Source organism: Mobula birostris, chromosome 7 (assembly GCF_030028105.1).
Source record: "Mobula birostris isolate sMobBir1 chromosome 7, sMobBir1.hap1, whole genome shotgun sequence".
Lineage (NCBI taxonomy): Eukaryota > Metazoa > Chordata > Chondrichthyes > Myliobatiformes > Myliobatidae > Mobula > Mobula birostris.
The window spans coordinates 121488463-121502730 of record NC_092376.1 but is presented as its reverse complement, the minus strand read 5'-3'; the positions used below and the strand labels follow the sequence as shown (position 1 = coordinate 121502730).

Here is a 14268-nt window from a genome sequence, read left to right as displayed (position 1 = left end):
TCCTAGAGATGCTGCCTGGCCTGCTGCGTTCACCAGCAACTTTGATGTGTGTTGCTTGGCTATGATCTGCTCACTCATCTGATATCATGGATCAAATGCACAATCTTTAAATGCACCTAACAGCACAAACTGTGCATTTCATGTGAGACCTAATTAATACCAGCCTCAGAAGACAGAGACAATAATGCAGGTTGGATTTCAGGAAATATACACTTTTGCATCAGATGAGGATGGAAGGTGAAAGTTAAAAGCGCCTTGGCAATAAAAACAGATGGCTATTTCATGGGCTCCTCTTGTGCCACGATGAGGCCACCCTCAGGGGGAGGAGCAACACCTTATTTCCTGTCTGCTTAGCCTCCAACCTGATACCATGTATATAGATTTCTCTTTCAGGTTAAAAAAATGTTTCCCTCGCCCCCTTCCTGCTTCTTCTATTCCCCACTCTGGCCTCTTATCTCTTCTCAACTACGTATCACCTCCCCCTGGGTCCCCTCCTCATTCCCTTTCTCCTATGGTCCACTCTCCTCTCCTATCAGATTCCTTACTCTCTAGCCCTTTATCTTTCCTACCCACCTATCACCTTCTAGCTAACCCCCATCCCCACCCCCCCACCTTTTCATTCTGGCATCTTACCCCTTCCTTTCCAGTCCTGAAGAAGAGTCTCAGCCCAAAAAAATCAACTGTTATTCATTCCCACAGATGCTGCCTGACCTGCAGAGTTCCTCCAGCATTTTGTGTGTGAAACTGCTATAGTGTTAAATATGGGATTGAAAACTCAGTTTAGGTTAAATGGGATGTGAGTTTGCTGAGATATTGGCAATAGGACACAAATTACGATGAGAAAATGAAGTTTATGGCAAGGAAGCAAAGCAATGGCTTTCAAAATTAATTCAGGGGAGGATATTAAGGAACTAGAATGGCATCATAGAAGCGGTGACAGGTGTTGTTGGCATATAGTTGGAAGTGGTGATGTTTTTATGTAATAATCTCAAAAGGAATTGCTTAAAAGAGAAGGAGACTGTGAAAAAAAAGTCAAACACAGATTTTCAGATGAATTTGAAAGCACAGTAGGAGGAGGGAACAAAAGCAATGCAGGAATTATTCTGACTATGATCAGCTAAGAGCAAAACTAAGAAAGGGCAGTCCCATTCAGCTGGACGACAGTTCTGACTCATAAGAGAAGGCTTGACAAGCCAAAAATTGCATTTTATTTGTACTGGCATGTTCAGCAGTGATAAAGAAGCAGAGATAGTAAGAGCTACGTCATGCAGTCAATTTCAGACCTCAAACTTGACAAGTTGTTTTACAAAGATAAAGTCAGTATTTAATTTTCTTGAGTGAGCATCCACTTTTTGAAACATGCAGAAGTATTATATAAAAGATTTACAACCCACAAATTGTATATGGGCTACAACCTTAATTCAAAGTGCTATGTTTCCATTTCCCTGTAACAATTTATTGACTTGAAAAATCATTTATGTAAAATACTTTTACATAATATTAGTTTTAGCTGAAAATTATCATTAGAGGTATTGGGACATGATAAAGATACATACCTAGCATCTCTTCTTTCATCTTCTCATTTCTTTCTTCGATTTGTTGCGGTAATCTCTATGGAGGAAATGAACAAGAGCTAAAGTTAGCAAATAACATGAACTCCTAACAACCATTCAAATATAAATGATATTTACCACAATAATAATAAAGTAGGTGATATGAACAAATATACCTTAATTGCCAGATTCTCGAAATAATCGATCTTTTATTTTCACTTGGTACCATTAACTAACCTTGAGAAACAGGTGGTGGTAAGCCACCATTTGAATGACAGCTGTTCTGATATTCTCATGCAGGTATAAAGTTAGCGTTTCCAGGTTTTATGAGTCACAAACAGCAACGAAGAAACAGTGATGATGACTTCAAGTGCAGCCTGCAACTAGGGTATCCTTCTTGGAGGTGAAGGTGGGGGTAGGGGGTGCGATCACAAGTTTGGTAGGTGCTGAGTAAATTGCCTGGGCAACTAACTCAGTACTCTTAGTTGCATACATCGGTAGTAGATGAAATGAATGTTTCAGAGTGGTAAGCATTATCAAATCAGCAGGTTGTTTATTATCCCTCAGATAGTCACTCTCATCTCATATTTAGAATTCAAGTCTTGGTCTATGCCAAGACAAATGATATGGTCTGGAGCCGAGCGGACCCGATGAAAATGACCATCAGTGAACAATTACTGTTATTTGCTATTTGGTAGCACTGTTGATGACACCTTCCTTCATTTTGCTAATTGGATTGTGATGTCAAATCAGAAGAATTGTTCTGCTTTTAAATTCTTATAAATTATTCAGATTAGGATCTGATGTCTAACTGAAGCCACAAAAAAAAAAAACAAGTGACGTGGACTAGTCTAGACATCTAGACTTCTCACTGCTCATCCAATTGTGATTGGTTTGTTTTCATGCAACAAACACATGTTGTTCTGTTGTTTAAGAGAGGCTCCAAGAATTAGCCAGGAAAATATAACCTGATGAGCCTGAAATCAATCATGGGTAAAATATTGGAAGGTAATCAATACAATAATTTAGATAGACAGGGCCTGATTAGGGTTAGTCAACATGGCTTTTTTATGGCAGGTCATGTCTAACCAATCTTGTAGAGTTTTTGAAGAGGTTACCAAGGAGGCTGATGAAGGGAAGTCAGTGGGCATTATCTACATGGTCTTTAACAAGGCCTTTGACGAAGTCCCACATGGGAGGCTGGTCCAGAAGACTAAGTTGCTTAGCATTCAGATTGAAATTGTCAATTGGATTCAACACTGACTTAGCAGAAGCCAGAGAGTGGCATTAGATAATCGTCTTTCTGACTGGGAGCCTGTAACTAGTGTTGTGGCATAGGGATAGTTGCAGGACATAGTGCTGTTTTGTCTGCTATATTAATGGTTTAAATATTATGAGTAAATTTATGGATGACACCAAGATATGGAAAAAAATAGGCCACAAGGTAGGCTATTAAAGCTTTCAAAATCATCTGGACTGGTTGGGAAAATGGGCTGAAAAATGGTAGGTGGGATTTAATGCAATGTGAGGTGTTGCACACATTGGGAGGACAAACCAGGTAAGACTTGTGCAGTGAATGGCAGGTGAAGTGTGTGGTTGAACAAAGGGACCTGAGAATACAGATCCTTAATTTCTTTGAAAGTGGCATCACAGGTAGACAGGCAACACACACAAATTGCAGGAGGAACTCAGCAGGCTAGGCAGCATCTATGGAAAAAGTACCTGCTGAAGAGTCTCCGCTCGAAACATCAACTGTATTCTTTTCCATAGATGCTGCCTGGCCTGCTGAGTTCCTCCAGCATTTTGTGTGCGTTGCTTGGATCTCCAGCATCTGCAGATTTTCCCTTGTTTGTCACAAGTAGACAGTGTCATAAAGAGAGCATTTGGCATTGAATACAGGTGTTGGGATGTTATGTTAAATTGTATAAAATGTTGGTGAGGCCAAACTTGGAGTATTATATGCAGTTCTTGTCACCTACCTACAGGAATCAGTAAACTTGAAAGAGTAAGAGAAAATTTACATAAGATAGATGAGGACTTTATTCCCTGGAGCACAGACAATGAGGAGAAATCTTACATAAGTATACAAAATCATGAGGGGTGTCAGTAGGGTGAATGCATTAAGGCTTTTCCCCCTCAGGTTGGGTGACACTAGAATAGGTTCAGGGTGAAAGGTGAAATGTCTAAGGGGAATCTGAGGGGGGATCTTTTTCATTCAGAGGTGGTGTGGGTTCAACTTAACATTTAAGATAAGTTTAGACAAGTATATGAATGGGAGAGATATACAGGGCTATAACTCGGTGCAGGTAAGATGGGTCTAGGTAGAAAACCAAGCTGGCATGAACTCGATGGGCTGAAGGGCCTGTTCTGCAGTCCTCTATGACTCCAAGTAAAATCTGGTTCCTTAAAATTTTGTTTTGTACACTTGTTCTAAATTAGACTAGCTTGTGGAAAGATTAGGTTTTATACAGAAACTTTTTTAATTATTTAAAACTGTAAAGCTTTTAATAGACTGTTTCTTCATTCCAGTTCAGAGCAAAGCTATCAAGCAAACTTCTCCTATCTCCCCAATAAATTTGCTTGCAGAGGAAGACTCATCCCATCATAGTACTAGCCACTATTTTATACTGACATGTAATATGAAGTATCATTACCCAATTTTGAAGCCAACATATTACTTTTCAAAGCGAGAATCTGGGTTTGAATCCCAGAAACAACTTTGCATTGTGCCACACAGCAGATTTTTTTGCCATACGTGTTTTTTTTGTTGCAATATACCTAGAAATGTACATGATGAGCTGAAGAGTCCCATTCATATACTAGCAGTTACAGGATACAGTACTGCAAGCAATTACACATTTGTGGTCCAAAGGGTGTTGGCCATGAAGGATTTAACATATGGAAGAAAACACTGAACTCGAATGAATTAAGGACAGTGGAAGTAGACAGTAGGAAGAAGTCTTTGCTCTTGCCATGTGGTTGAAAGAACGGAGGCTGGCATTTTGTGAAATTGCTCCGTAGCCTCCATTTTGTGAGCCGATTTTGCTCAGGAACAACTGAATCAAAGTACTTTAAACTGGACACAATGATGCACCTGAAATCTGCCTAACTGGAATACATGTTTTAAGTTGTTGGCCTGCGGTCAACATTGTTACGTTGATGTTTGTACAGAGACAATAAAGGGCAAGCTTTGATTAATTAAGAGTTGTGTAGTGAATTGTCTAAACTAGATCAGTTGATAATAGTCAACAGATTTTGGTATCCCTTGGTGGGCTCAAAAAGAAATATAAAGTCTGCCAAGTTGAACCATTCACTAGGTTAGAATATAAAAATGGGAAAAGGAAAGAAAGATAAGAACAACCCAAGGGGTTCAGAGGATTGGAGAGATTATGTTCATAGTTATATACAAAGAAAATTACCCAACTATGAGTAGCTAGGAAAGGTTGAGAGTGGAGGGTCAGGAATCCTTGAGGACGCATTGTGGAAAGCAGTTAGCAAAAAGAAATGAAAGAGATTACATGGGATTAAAAAGATGTACACGTTATATGTATATAGGAGACAGAGACACTGTAGCAAGTAATCGAGGTGACCCAGGGGAGGCTCTGCATAAGTGTAGACAGTAGAAAGGGGGGAACTCCCCTGCATTTGTGACAAGGTTGTGGTTGGTTTTCTCGAGTGTTTTATGGTCCTACTTTGGATAGATGGAATTTGACTCAACAACAGGGTAATAACTAGCTTAAGACACTGGTATCACATAGGACCGAGGACAACAGAATAGTGTGTGAATTGTTTGGTGCCACACACACTGAAGCATTCGTTCTCAGATGGATGATATGAATATGGAAAAAGGTGCCAAGGGGAATAAGGGGGAAGAAGGGTCTAAAATGAACACTTTTAGAACCCTCTCTCTAAATAGGAGAACAGGGTATGCAGTGGCAGAATTAAAGGAGATGGGATGCCTATCAGGGTATGCCACTGTTGTGCTCGACAGCACCCCATTAGAGAGGGTGGTTGAGGACGTGGTTGAAATGCCTACATTCCCTGTCATGGATGTTGGATCCTCAATGGAAATGGTTCAGTTGTGGTCATGAAGGTCATCTTACTAGGGATTTACCATAAACCAGAGAGAAATGGAATGGTCAAGATGTAACAAAAGCCCCACTGCCCCTGGAAGGTCCTCCATGTTATCCACAATGTAATGTCCAGGGTGCAGAGGAGAAGCCATGACAGTAACCGGAGTTACCTACGGGCACTTCTGGTACACAGTGATGGTGTCAGGCCTTGGTTACATTGGTGTGCATCACTAGGTAGGATGGTGTGGGTAGACTCTTTCTATGAGCTAGGGTAGGAGGCCACTGAATAAAATTTCTTTGGGATACAGAAGGCTCTCAAATCACCCTAAAAACATTTGCATTCAATGTACCAAGTTGGAAAATACAATATACTAGTATTTTAACTGGATTTATCAGAGATTCTTAAGTAGTGGGGTTAACTACACCACTGAATACACAGTTGGGACAACTGAGTGTGCCCTACTGAGCTGTGTTCATCAATTTACCAACTGCTTAAGAACATATACTGGGAAGTGATTTTATAAGGAATGTGGGTTTGAGTTTTGATCTGATTCATTGTATGATTTGGTGGTTTAAAGTTGATAGAGAGCAGGTCTCTCCTGACATTCCAGTGGAACAATATGAGGACAGGATATGTACAGTTGGGGAGATGTGGGTGAAGGTAGAATATATGACAGAGGACTCTCGGGTCTGGCAAACTATTTTAGATTGCCAGGCAGTATTTGCTAAACATAAGCACGACTTGGTAGGATGCAAGGAGAGGTGTGTAAAAAAGGCCCTGATCCAAAACCTCAGAAGCAATACAGTTTGCTGAAACAAGTAGAGGCAAATGTAGAGAAAATTACTTAGAGTTTATTAACACATGGAGTTTTGCAAGAAATAGCATTTAAAATAATTCACCCACATGGCCAGTTCAAAATTCTGATGGAACTTGGAGATTTAGCATAGATTACAAGGAATTGAATAAAGTTACCTCTGTAACTGCTTCCACTGCAGCCATGAGCCCCGTGACTATGATTAAGCAGAATACTATGGCAAAGTGGTTCATAATACTGGATATAGTAATGGATTTTGGTCTGTTCCATTGAAAAGAGTGATAATATAAATTTGTGTTCAGCTGGAAGAGACAGCCGTATGCAGTTTTGCCACAACGGTTTCATAATTCACCCTCCATTTTCCATCAAACGGTTGGCAAGTAGGCTGAAAGCCTTTTCTGCTCCTTAGTGTTTAAATCACTATGTAGTTGATCTATTGTTACAGGTTGAGACCCAAGAAGAGCATTGTGAGTTACTTAAAGAACTACTTCAACTGTTACAGGTGAGTCTGAAGGTAAACCCTAAAAAGAATCAAATTATGAGGCAGCAAGTTAGTTACTTGGGGGTGGTCATAACTCCTGGGAGATGAGATATTGATAAACAGCAATAAACATTGCTATTATAGCGTCATACATGTTTTAAGGTTATACATTGTATGCAAACTACCAATACACATTAAAATTTTACAGGATAATCTGCAATTTTAATTTTCTGATCAACATTAATAAAACACGCAATAGTTGTCCAAGGACAACTGAAATATTTATTTCATAACATTAATTCAAATTTCCCTTCTCATCAATAACCAACACATGAATGTGGCTTCACGCACTCTCCCTCTCATCTGGAATTAAAATAGATGGAAGCCAAATGTAGTGTAAAAACATGTTAGTACCCAAATCTGACATTCACCGTGAATGTTAAATACATCTCATTTTTCCAGAAAATTAGAGCACATGAAAACATGCAGTAATTCTTTTGTAGTTCTAATTTGTATTGATCAAGTGACTGGTCAAGAAAAATCTACACCTTAAATTTATTCTTCCATGCTTATAAAAGAATAATAAAACCATTCCTGCATTATCTAAACAAAATTAATAAGGATATACTTTTCCAAATTCATTCACAAATCCTTGTCTATTGGCCGACCCTTAAATACTTGCTTTGGGGACTTCCGGGTCAAGTATGGAGTGAGTTGGTGCGTGTGAGTGTGGCTCCCGATTTTTATTGAAAATCTACCTGTTTATCTTTGCCGTATGCTCGAGATAACTGGATACTTACCATTGTGAACAACGCGGGACATAGCTGGACATTGAAATGGCAAGTAGAATGTACCTTCGAAGTAAAACTGGGGAAAAAGATAGCAAAGCCTCGAGCAAGAAGGCGGATGTTACAGTAATGGCGCCGTTGCACGCTGCTGGAGCTGGTCCCGGACCTGCCCTACCCGATGACTTGGAGAGGCTTCGTTTAGTACTTATTACTGACATGACGCAAGCGGTGCATTCTGCCCTAAAAAGAGAACTTGAAGATGCTTTATCACCAGTGACTGCTACCATGGAACAAATTATGTCTGCTTATGAGACACACGACGAACGCATTCGTGGGGTTGAAGACGGCCTGAATGATTACAGTGACCGACTGGTGAGCGCCGAAGCCGCCATCGCAGCGTTGCAGAGCAAAAACGCAGTTCTGAAGGGAAAGCTTGATGACCTCGAAAATCGGTCGCCGAGATCCAATTTGAGAGTGGTCAGCATTCCTGAAAATTTGGAAGGTTCGGACCCTGTTAAATTTATGACCGAGTTTTTTGACGAAGTGCTGGGGGCAGATTTTTTCCCAAGTCCTCTCGTACTTTCGCATGCTCACCGAGTCGGACGTAAACCATCCGGTGTCTCTGGAGCCAAGCAAACGAGACCAAGAACATTCCTGGTTTGCTTTCACTCCTTTCAAGATAAGCAACGCATCATCAACAGACGGAAGCAGGAGGTGTATTTCCGCGGACACCGCGTGTTTTTTTATGAAGATTTTAGTGCGGAGCTGGGTAAAAAACGAGCAGCTTTCAAGGAGGTGAAATCCCTGCTTTACGGGAAAGGGGTCAGGTTTGGCCTCTTGTATCCTGCCCAGCTCCGGGTCATGCATGAAGGTAAAAAGCATTATTTCCATACACCAGAGGCGACCAAAGAGTTTTACCATTCGCGCTGGGGAGAAGAAGAACGAGAAGAGCAATGACTTTTTTTTTAGGTTATTCGTGCAGCATTGAAGGGGCCTCATGCCAAAGCAAACTGTTAATTTTCACAATCCACTTCTTTGTTCATTTTTTCCAGTTTAATTTGTGGAACGCGATCGGGTCGAACAGCTATGCTGCCGAAACTGATTAACAAAAACTTTCAACCAGCAAAATGTAAATATTTGGGATTAGTATTTCGGGCGTTTAAGTTGCCCAGTGTTTTTTTTGTTTTTAATGCTTAGCTTGACCTGTGTTATCTTTAGCCTATATGTTATATTAAAGGTAGTACAAGTGATAGGATAAATTTTAAGGAGGGGAGTCACCCTAGATTAGATTGAAAGTTGGGCTGTATGGGGAACGCCTTGGAAGTTTTTTGTTGGGTACTGCCTGCGATCATCCTCATTTGGGGAAGTAGATCTAGGCTTCAGGGGTTAATTGGGTTTTTTTGTTTGTGTAAAGTGGTGGGGGGAGTGTTTTGGGGGATTACCATGGCAGTTTATTCTTTTGTGTGTTACGGATTGATCAGACTTTCTTTTCATTGTGCGTTATTGTGTGCAACTTATACCCTTGCACTGTTTTGGATTGTAGGCCCTGTGTGCCTTTTGATATGGTTAACGTGAGTGCTGCTGATGGAGGCCACCCTGTGAGGTTTATTTCTTGGAATGTAAAGGGGCTCAATGGTCCGGTTAAAAGAGCTAAAGTTTTCTCTCATCTGAAACAATTAAAAGCAGATATACTATTTCTACAAGAGACACACTTAAGAGTGGAGGACCATAATAGACTTCGTAAAGCATGGATTAGTCAGATTTTTCATTCCAGATTTAATAGTAGGTCCAGGGGGGTGGCAATATTAATCACCAAAAGAATGCAGTTCACACCATCTGATGTAATCAGTGACCCTAATGGTCGCTTTATTATAGTCTCTGGCTCTCTCCTTCAGATACCTGTTATTTTGGTAAATGTTTATGCTCCTAATTGGGACGATGTCCAATTTGCAAATAGAGTTTTGTCATTAATACCTAACCTGAATACACATAAGCTAATCTTTTCCAGAGATTTGAACTGTGCTATTGACCCACTGCTTGATAGGTCTTGCCCTAGGGGAACATTTTCTGGTATGGCAAAGGCCTTCTCGATGTTTATGTAACAAAATGGTTATATGGATCCTTGGAGATTTTTGAATCCATCAGTTAGGCGATTCTCTTCCTTCTCTCATGTTCACCACTCCTATTCCAGGCTAGACTATTTCTTTATAGATAATTCCTTGATACCTATGATTAGACAAATTGAATACACTGCTATAGTTATATCTGATCACTCGCCCGTGAAACTGGACCTATGTTTTCCTTTAAACGTTACAGAACGGCCTCTGTGGAGACTTAACCCCCTTTTGCTTTCTAATGAGAAATTTTGTAGTTATATATCGGCTAACACTGACACATTCTTCGAGATTAACAAAACTGAGTTGGTATCGTACTCTTTACTTTGGGAAACTTTAAAAGCTTATTTGAGGGGTCAAATAATATCTTATACTTCACATGCCAATAAAGAGCGTAGGAAGGAAATGCAAGTGTTATTGAAATCTATTTGGGACCTGGATAGAAAATACTCTGAGGCACCCACTGCGGAATTATATAAAAGCCGGGTTGATTTGCAAGCGAAGTTTAATCTTCTATCTACAAACCTAGCAGAACAATTAATTCTTAAGACACGTGGCCTCTATTATGAATATGGTGACAAGGCGAGCCGGCTTATGGCTCATCAGTTGAAACGTCAAGCTGCATCACAACTTATTCCTCAGGTAAGAGACATGCACCAGAACTTGACAAGCAATCCAAAAGAGATTAATAACATCTTTGCAACTTTTTATTCCTCTCTGTATGCCTCAGAGTTCCCCTCAGATAAAACAAATATGGAACGTTTTTTAGATAATTTGGAAATACCAACTCTTGAACCAGAGGAAGTGGAGAACCTAGATCGGGCTCTTGGGCAGGAAGAGATTAATAATGCCATTATGGCTATGCAGAGTAGTAAGTCCCCAGGTCCTGATGGTTATCCAATAGAGTTTTATAAGAAATTTAAGGATAAGCTCACACCGGTCCTTCTAGAAGTGTTTCAGAAATCTTTGGAGAATGGCTCCTTAACCCCTTCTCTTTCACAGGCAGCTATTTCACTACTTCTTAAAAAGGACAAGGACCCGACTCAATGTGGATCATATCGCCCCATTTCACTTTTGAATGTAGATGTGAAAATTTTGGCTAAAGTGCTTGCATGTCATTTAGAACATCCCCTTCCCAAGATAATTTCAGATGATCAAACAGGTTTTATTAAAAATCGCTATTCTTTTTTTAATATCTGTCGACTGGCTGATATGGTTTATTCACTGAGTGATCCTCCAAGTCCAGAGGCTGTTATCGCCTTGGTCACGGAGAAGGCATTTGATAGAGTGGAATGGGTATACTTATTTAGTGTTTTGGAGAAATTTGGATTTGGCAGAATATTTATAGCTTGAGTTAAGCTATTATACCACTCGCCTTTAGCGTGTATACAGACAAATTATTTTCGATCTGGTTATTTCCCATTAACACGTGGCACTCGCCAAGGCTACCCACTGTCCCCTCTTTTGTTTTGCAATTGCAATTGAGCCTCTTTCTATTGCACTTAAATCAACTACATTATTTCAAGGTGTTAGAAGAGGGGACATGGAACACCGTGTTTCCCTATATGCTGATGACCTCTTACTTTATGTTAGTGACCCTATAGGTAGTAGTCCTGCTATTGTGTCATTATTAGGTCAATTTGGAGCCTTCTCTGGCTATAAACTGAACTTTCAAAAAAGCAAATGCTTTCCCATTAATAACTTGGCCCTACAGATCCGACAGGAATCCCTGCCCTTTCCTTTATCTCAAGATGGCTTTGTATACCTAGGAATACATATTACTCGCTCTTTTACATCTTTGTTTGAAGCTAACTACAGGCCTCAGGTTAGCCAAATGAAGGCTGATTTCGAGAGATGGCGCAGTTTACCCCTTAGTATAGCTGGGAGAATTCAGTCAGTGAAAATGACTATACTTCCTAGATTTCTCTATTTGTTTCAGTGTTTGCCAGTTTTCTTATCTAAGTTATTTTTTAAATCAGTTGATCAAGCTATAACCTCCTTTATTTGGGAAAATAAGGTCCCAAGGGTTAATAAGCGCATTCTTCAAAGAGGTCGTGACATAGGTGGAATGGGTCTACCCAGCTTTATTCATTATTACTGGGCATCGAACATTCAAAAAGTATTATTTTGGCTCCACCGGCCAGATATAATCTGGTGCCTGCTTGAGTCACGGTCTTGCCACTCCTCGTCTCTCCCAGCTTTGGTGTGTTCTTCCTTACCATTGAAATCCTCTCAATTCACATCTAACCCGGTCGTGCTCTCCACCCTCAAAATTTTTAATCAATTTCGCTGCCACTATAAGTTCATATCAGCTTCAGTTTTGGGCCCCATTCATAAAAACCATTTATTTCCTCCCTCCACATTCGATTCAGCTTTTAGACAATGGGGTTTGAACGGTCTTATGCACTTTAAGGATTTGTATACTTATAACATATTTGATAGTTTTGATAACCTGCGCGGTAAGTATGGCCTTCCGCATAATCATTTTTTTTTTAAATACCTGCAGATTCGCCACTTCGTCAAGGAAAAATTTCCCTCTTTTCCTGTTCTTCCACCTGCTATGTTATGGGAAAAATTCACTCTTAGCTTTAACAATAAGAGGCTGATTTCTGAAATATACTCTCAGCTGATGTCTTTGGGAGTTCAAGATCTAAACAAAACTAAGAGTAGGTGGGAGGACGACCTCGGTATGGACCTTGCGGAAGAATATTGGGCAAAAGTATTGAATAGGGTTCATTTCTCATCATCATGTGCTAGACTGGGGCTCATACAATTCAAAGTTTTACACAGGGTACATTTAAGTAAAGCCAGACTGGCAGACATATACCCTGGGACAGACGCTGGCTGTGACAGGTGTTCCTTCTCTCCGGCTGGTTTAGTACATGCATTTTGGTCATGCCCTCGGCTTGATGACTATTGGGCACTGGTTTTTAAAATTATCAGTGAGGTTTTGGGGGTGACACTGAGACCTTGCCCGCTTATAGCTGTATTTGGTGTGGCAGATGATGATTTGGGTTTAAATGCAAGCCAGTGGGATATCATTGCATTTACATCGCTATTGGCCTGTAGGAGAATTTTGCTGGTTTGGAAATCTGCCGCTCCCCCAACTGCTGCTGCTTGGTTAGAAGATGTAATGTTTTTTCTGAAATTAGAAAAGATTAAATTCACTTTGAGGGGGTCTGTGAAAAAGTTCTATTCGAAATGGGGACCTTTCTTATCATATTTTGGGAGTCTTAAGGAATTACCTACTAGTTGAGGGCATTTGATTGTACTTAGGAAGTTGCCTCCCATTTAACACACTTATAATTTACCTCACAGGGTGGTTGATGAATTGTAAATATGAGTGTATTTTGGATCATCTGACATGTTGCAGATGTGTATGAGCTGTCGTATTGAAGTAGTGTGGGGGTACGGTTGTGAAATGTCCGTACTTGTATTTGTGAATTGTTGTGTTGTAGATATATTAGCTGCCATGATATGTTCGGGGAGGGCGGGTGGGGGGGAGGTTTGTTTTGGGGGTACGATACTAAAGCAAAATGGAGGAAAATGTAATCCATTATATATTCTGTATTGTGTCATTCCTTCAATAAAAATAAAAATTGGAAAAAAAAACTTGCTTTGAACTTCAAGAAAGTTTCCAGTGCATTTGAGACTACTAATGATTAGGAAAATAGACCTAAATTTTGTTTTCATCTAAGTTAAGATTTTAAACAGAATTTAAGAAGTAAACAGGAGTCAACACAATTTTTTAAAAAAATGGTTGGAACTGGGTTCCATGGACTTTTTCTGCATTTGTTTACAGCACATATAAGTGAGATCATAAAAATCATAGAAAATTTATAATCTGGGAGGAAGCCCAGTTGGGCCAGTTGAAAAAGTGTTACCCTGTTCAATCTCACCTTGTGATATTGGGCCTATGAGCCTGCAGATCATGGCTCTTTTAAATACATAATCAATTACTTTCTAAGTGCCACAGGGGTTTTTGCCACCCTTCTAGGCAAGACGTTGCAAACACCTAAACAATCTAAACTGAAATAGTTCCTACATATTCACATACAAGCAAACAAAGCCATGTTAGAATCTGTATGATAACCTAAAAATAGAACCAAGTTAATCCCAACATCAAATATGAGAATCCATCTAGTGAATAAATGAGGAAAACGCTCTAAAAAATTGCAAGCAATCCCTAATGCAGTAGGTTGAGAAGATGCACTTTAGATTTAAAAAACAGCATTATTAATGTATAATTGGAGCAGAGGGTTGGAAGTGCTGAGGGATTTAGAAGTACAAACACAAACAACACAACAAAACAATATGTTTTGTTGACAAAGCTACAAAAAGCCAATAGAAGTGCAGGTTTGTAGAAATCCACTGTAGAAAACTGCAAACCCAAGCCAGCTATGACAACCAAGGAAGCAAATACTTTACTACACTTTCCTATTGC

The 14268-nt window shown here is 39.9% G+C and overlaps 1 protein-coding gene across 4 annotated transcripts in view; it reads right to left on the bottom strand.

Annotated features, from left to right (window-relative positions):
* Positions 1-14268, bottom strand: part of ttc1 (tetratricopeptide repeat domain 1) — a 73151-nt gene that overhangs the window by 22608 nt on the left and 36275 nt on the right. For 3 of the 4 annotated variants that reach the window (XM_072263685.1, XM_072263683.1, XM_072263684.1), the window contains exon 7: positions 1557-1611. In XM_072263685.1, the coding sequence (XP_072119786.1) occupies positions 1557-1611 (55 nt within the window). Of the gene's footprint in view, positions 1-1556; positions 1612-14268 lie in introns of those variants that run through there. The other variant, XR_011886617.1, reaches the window with a different exon arrangement.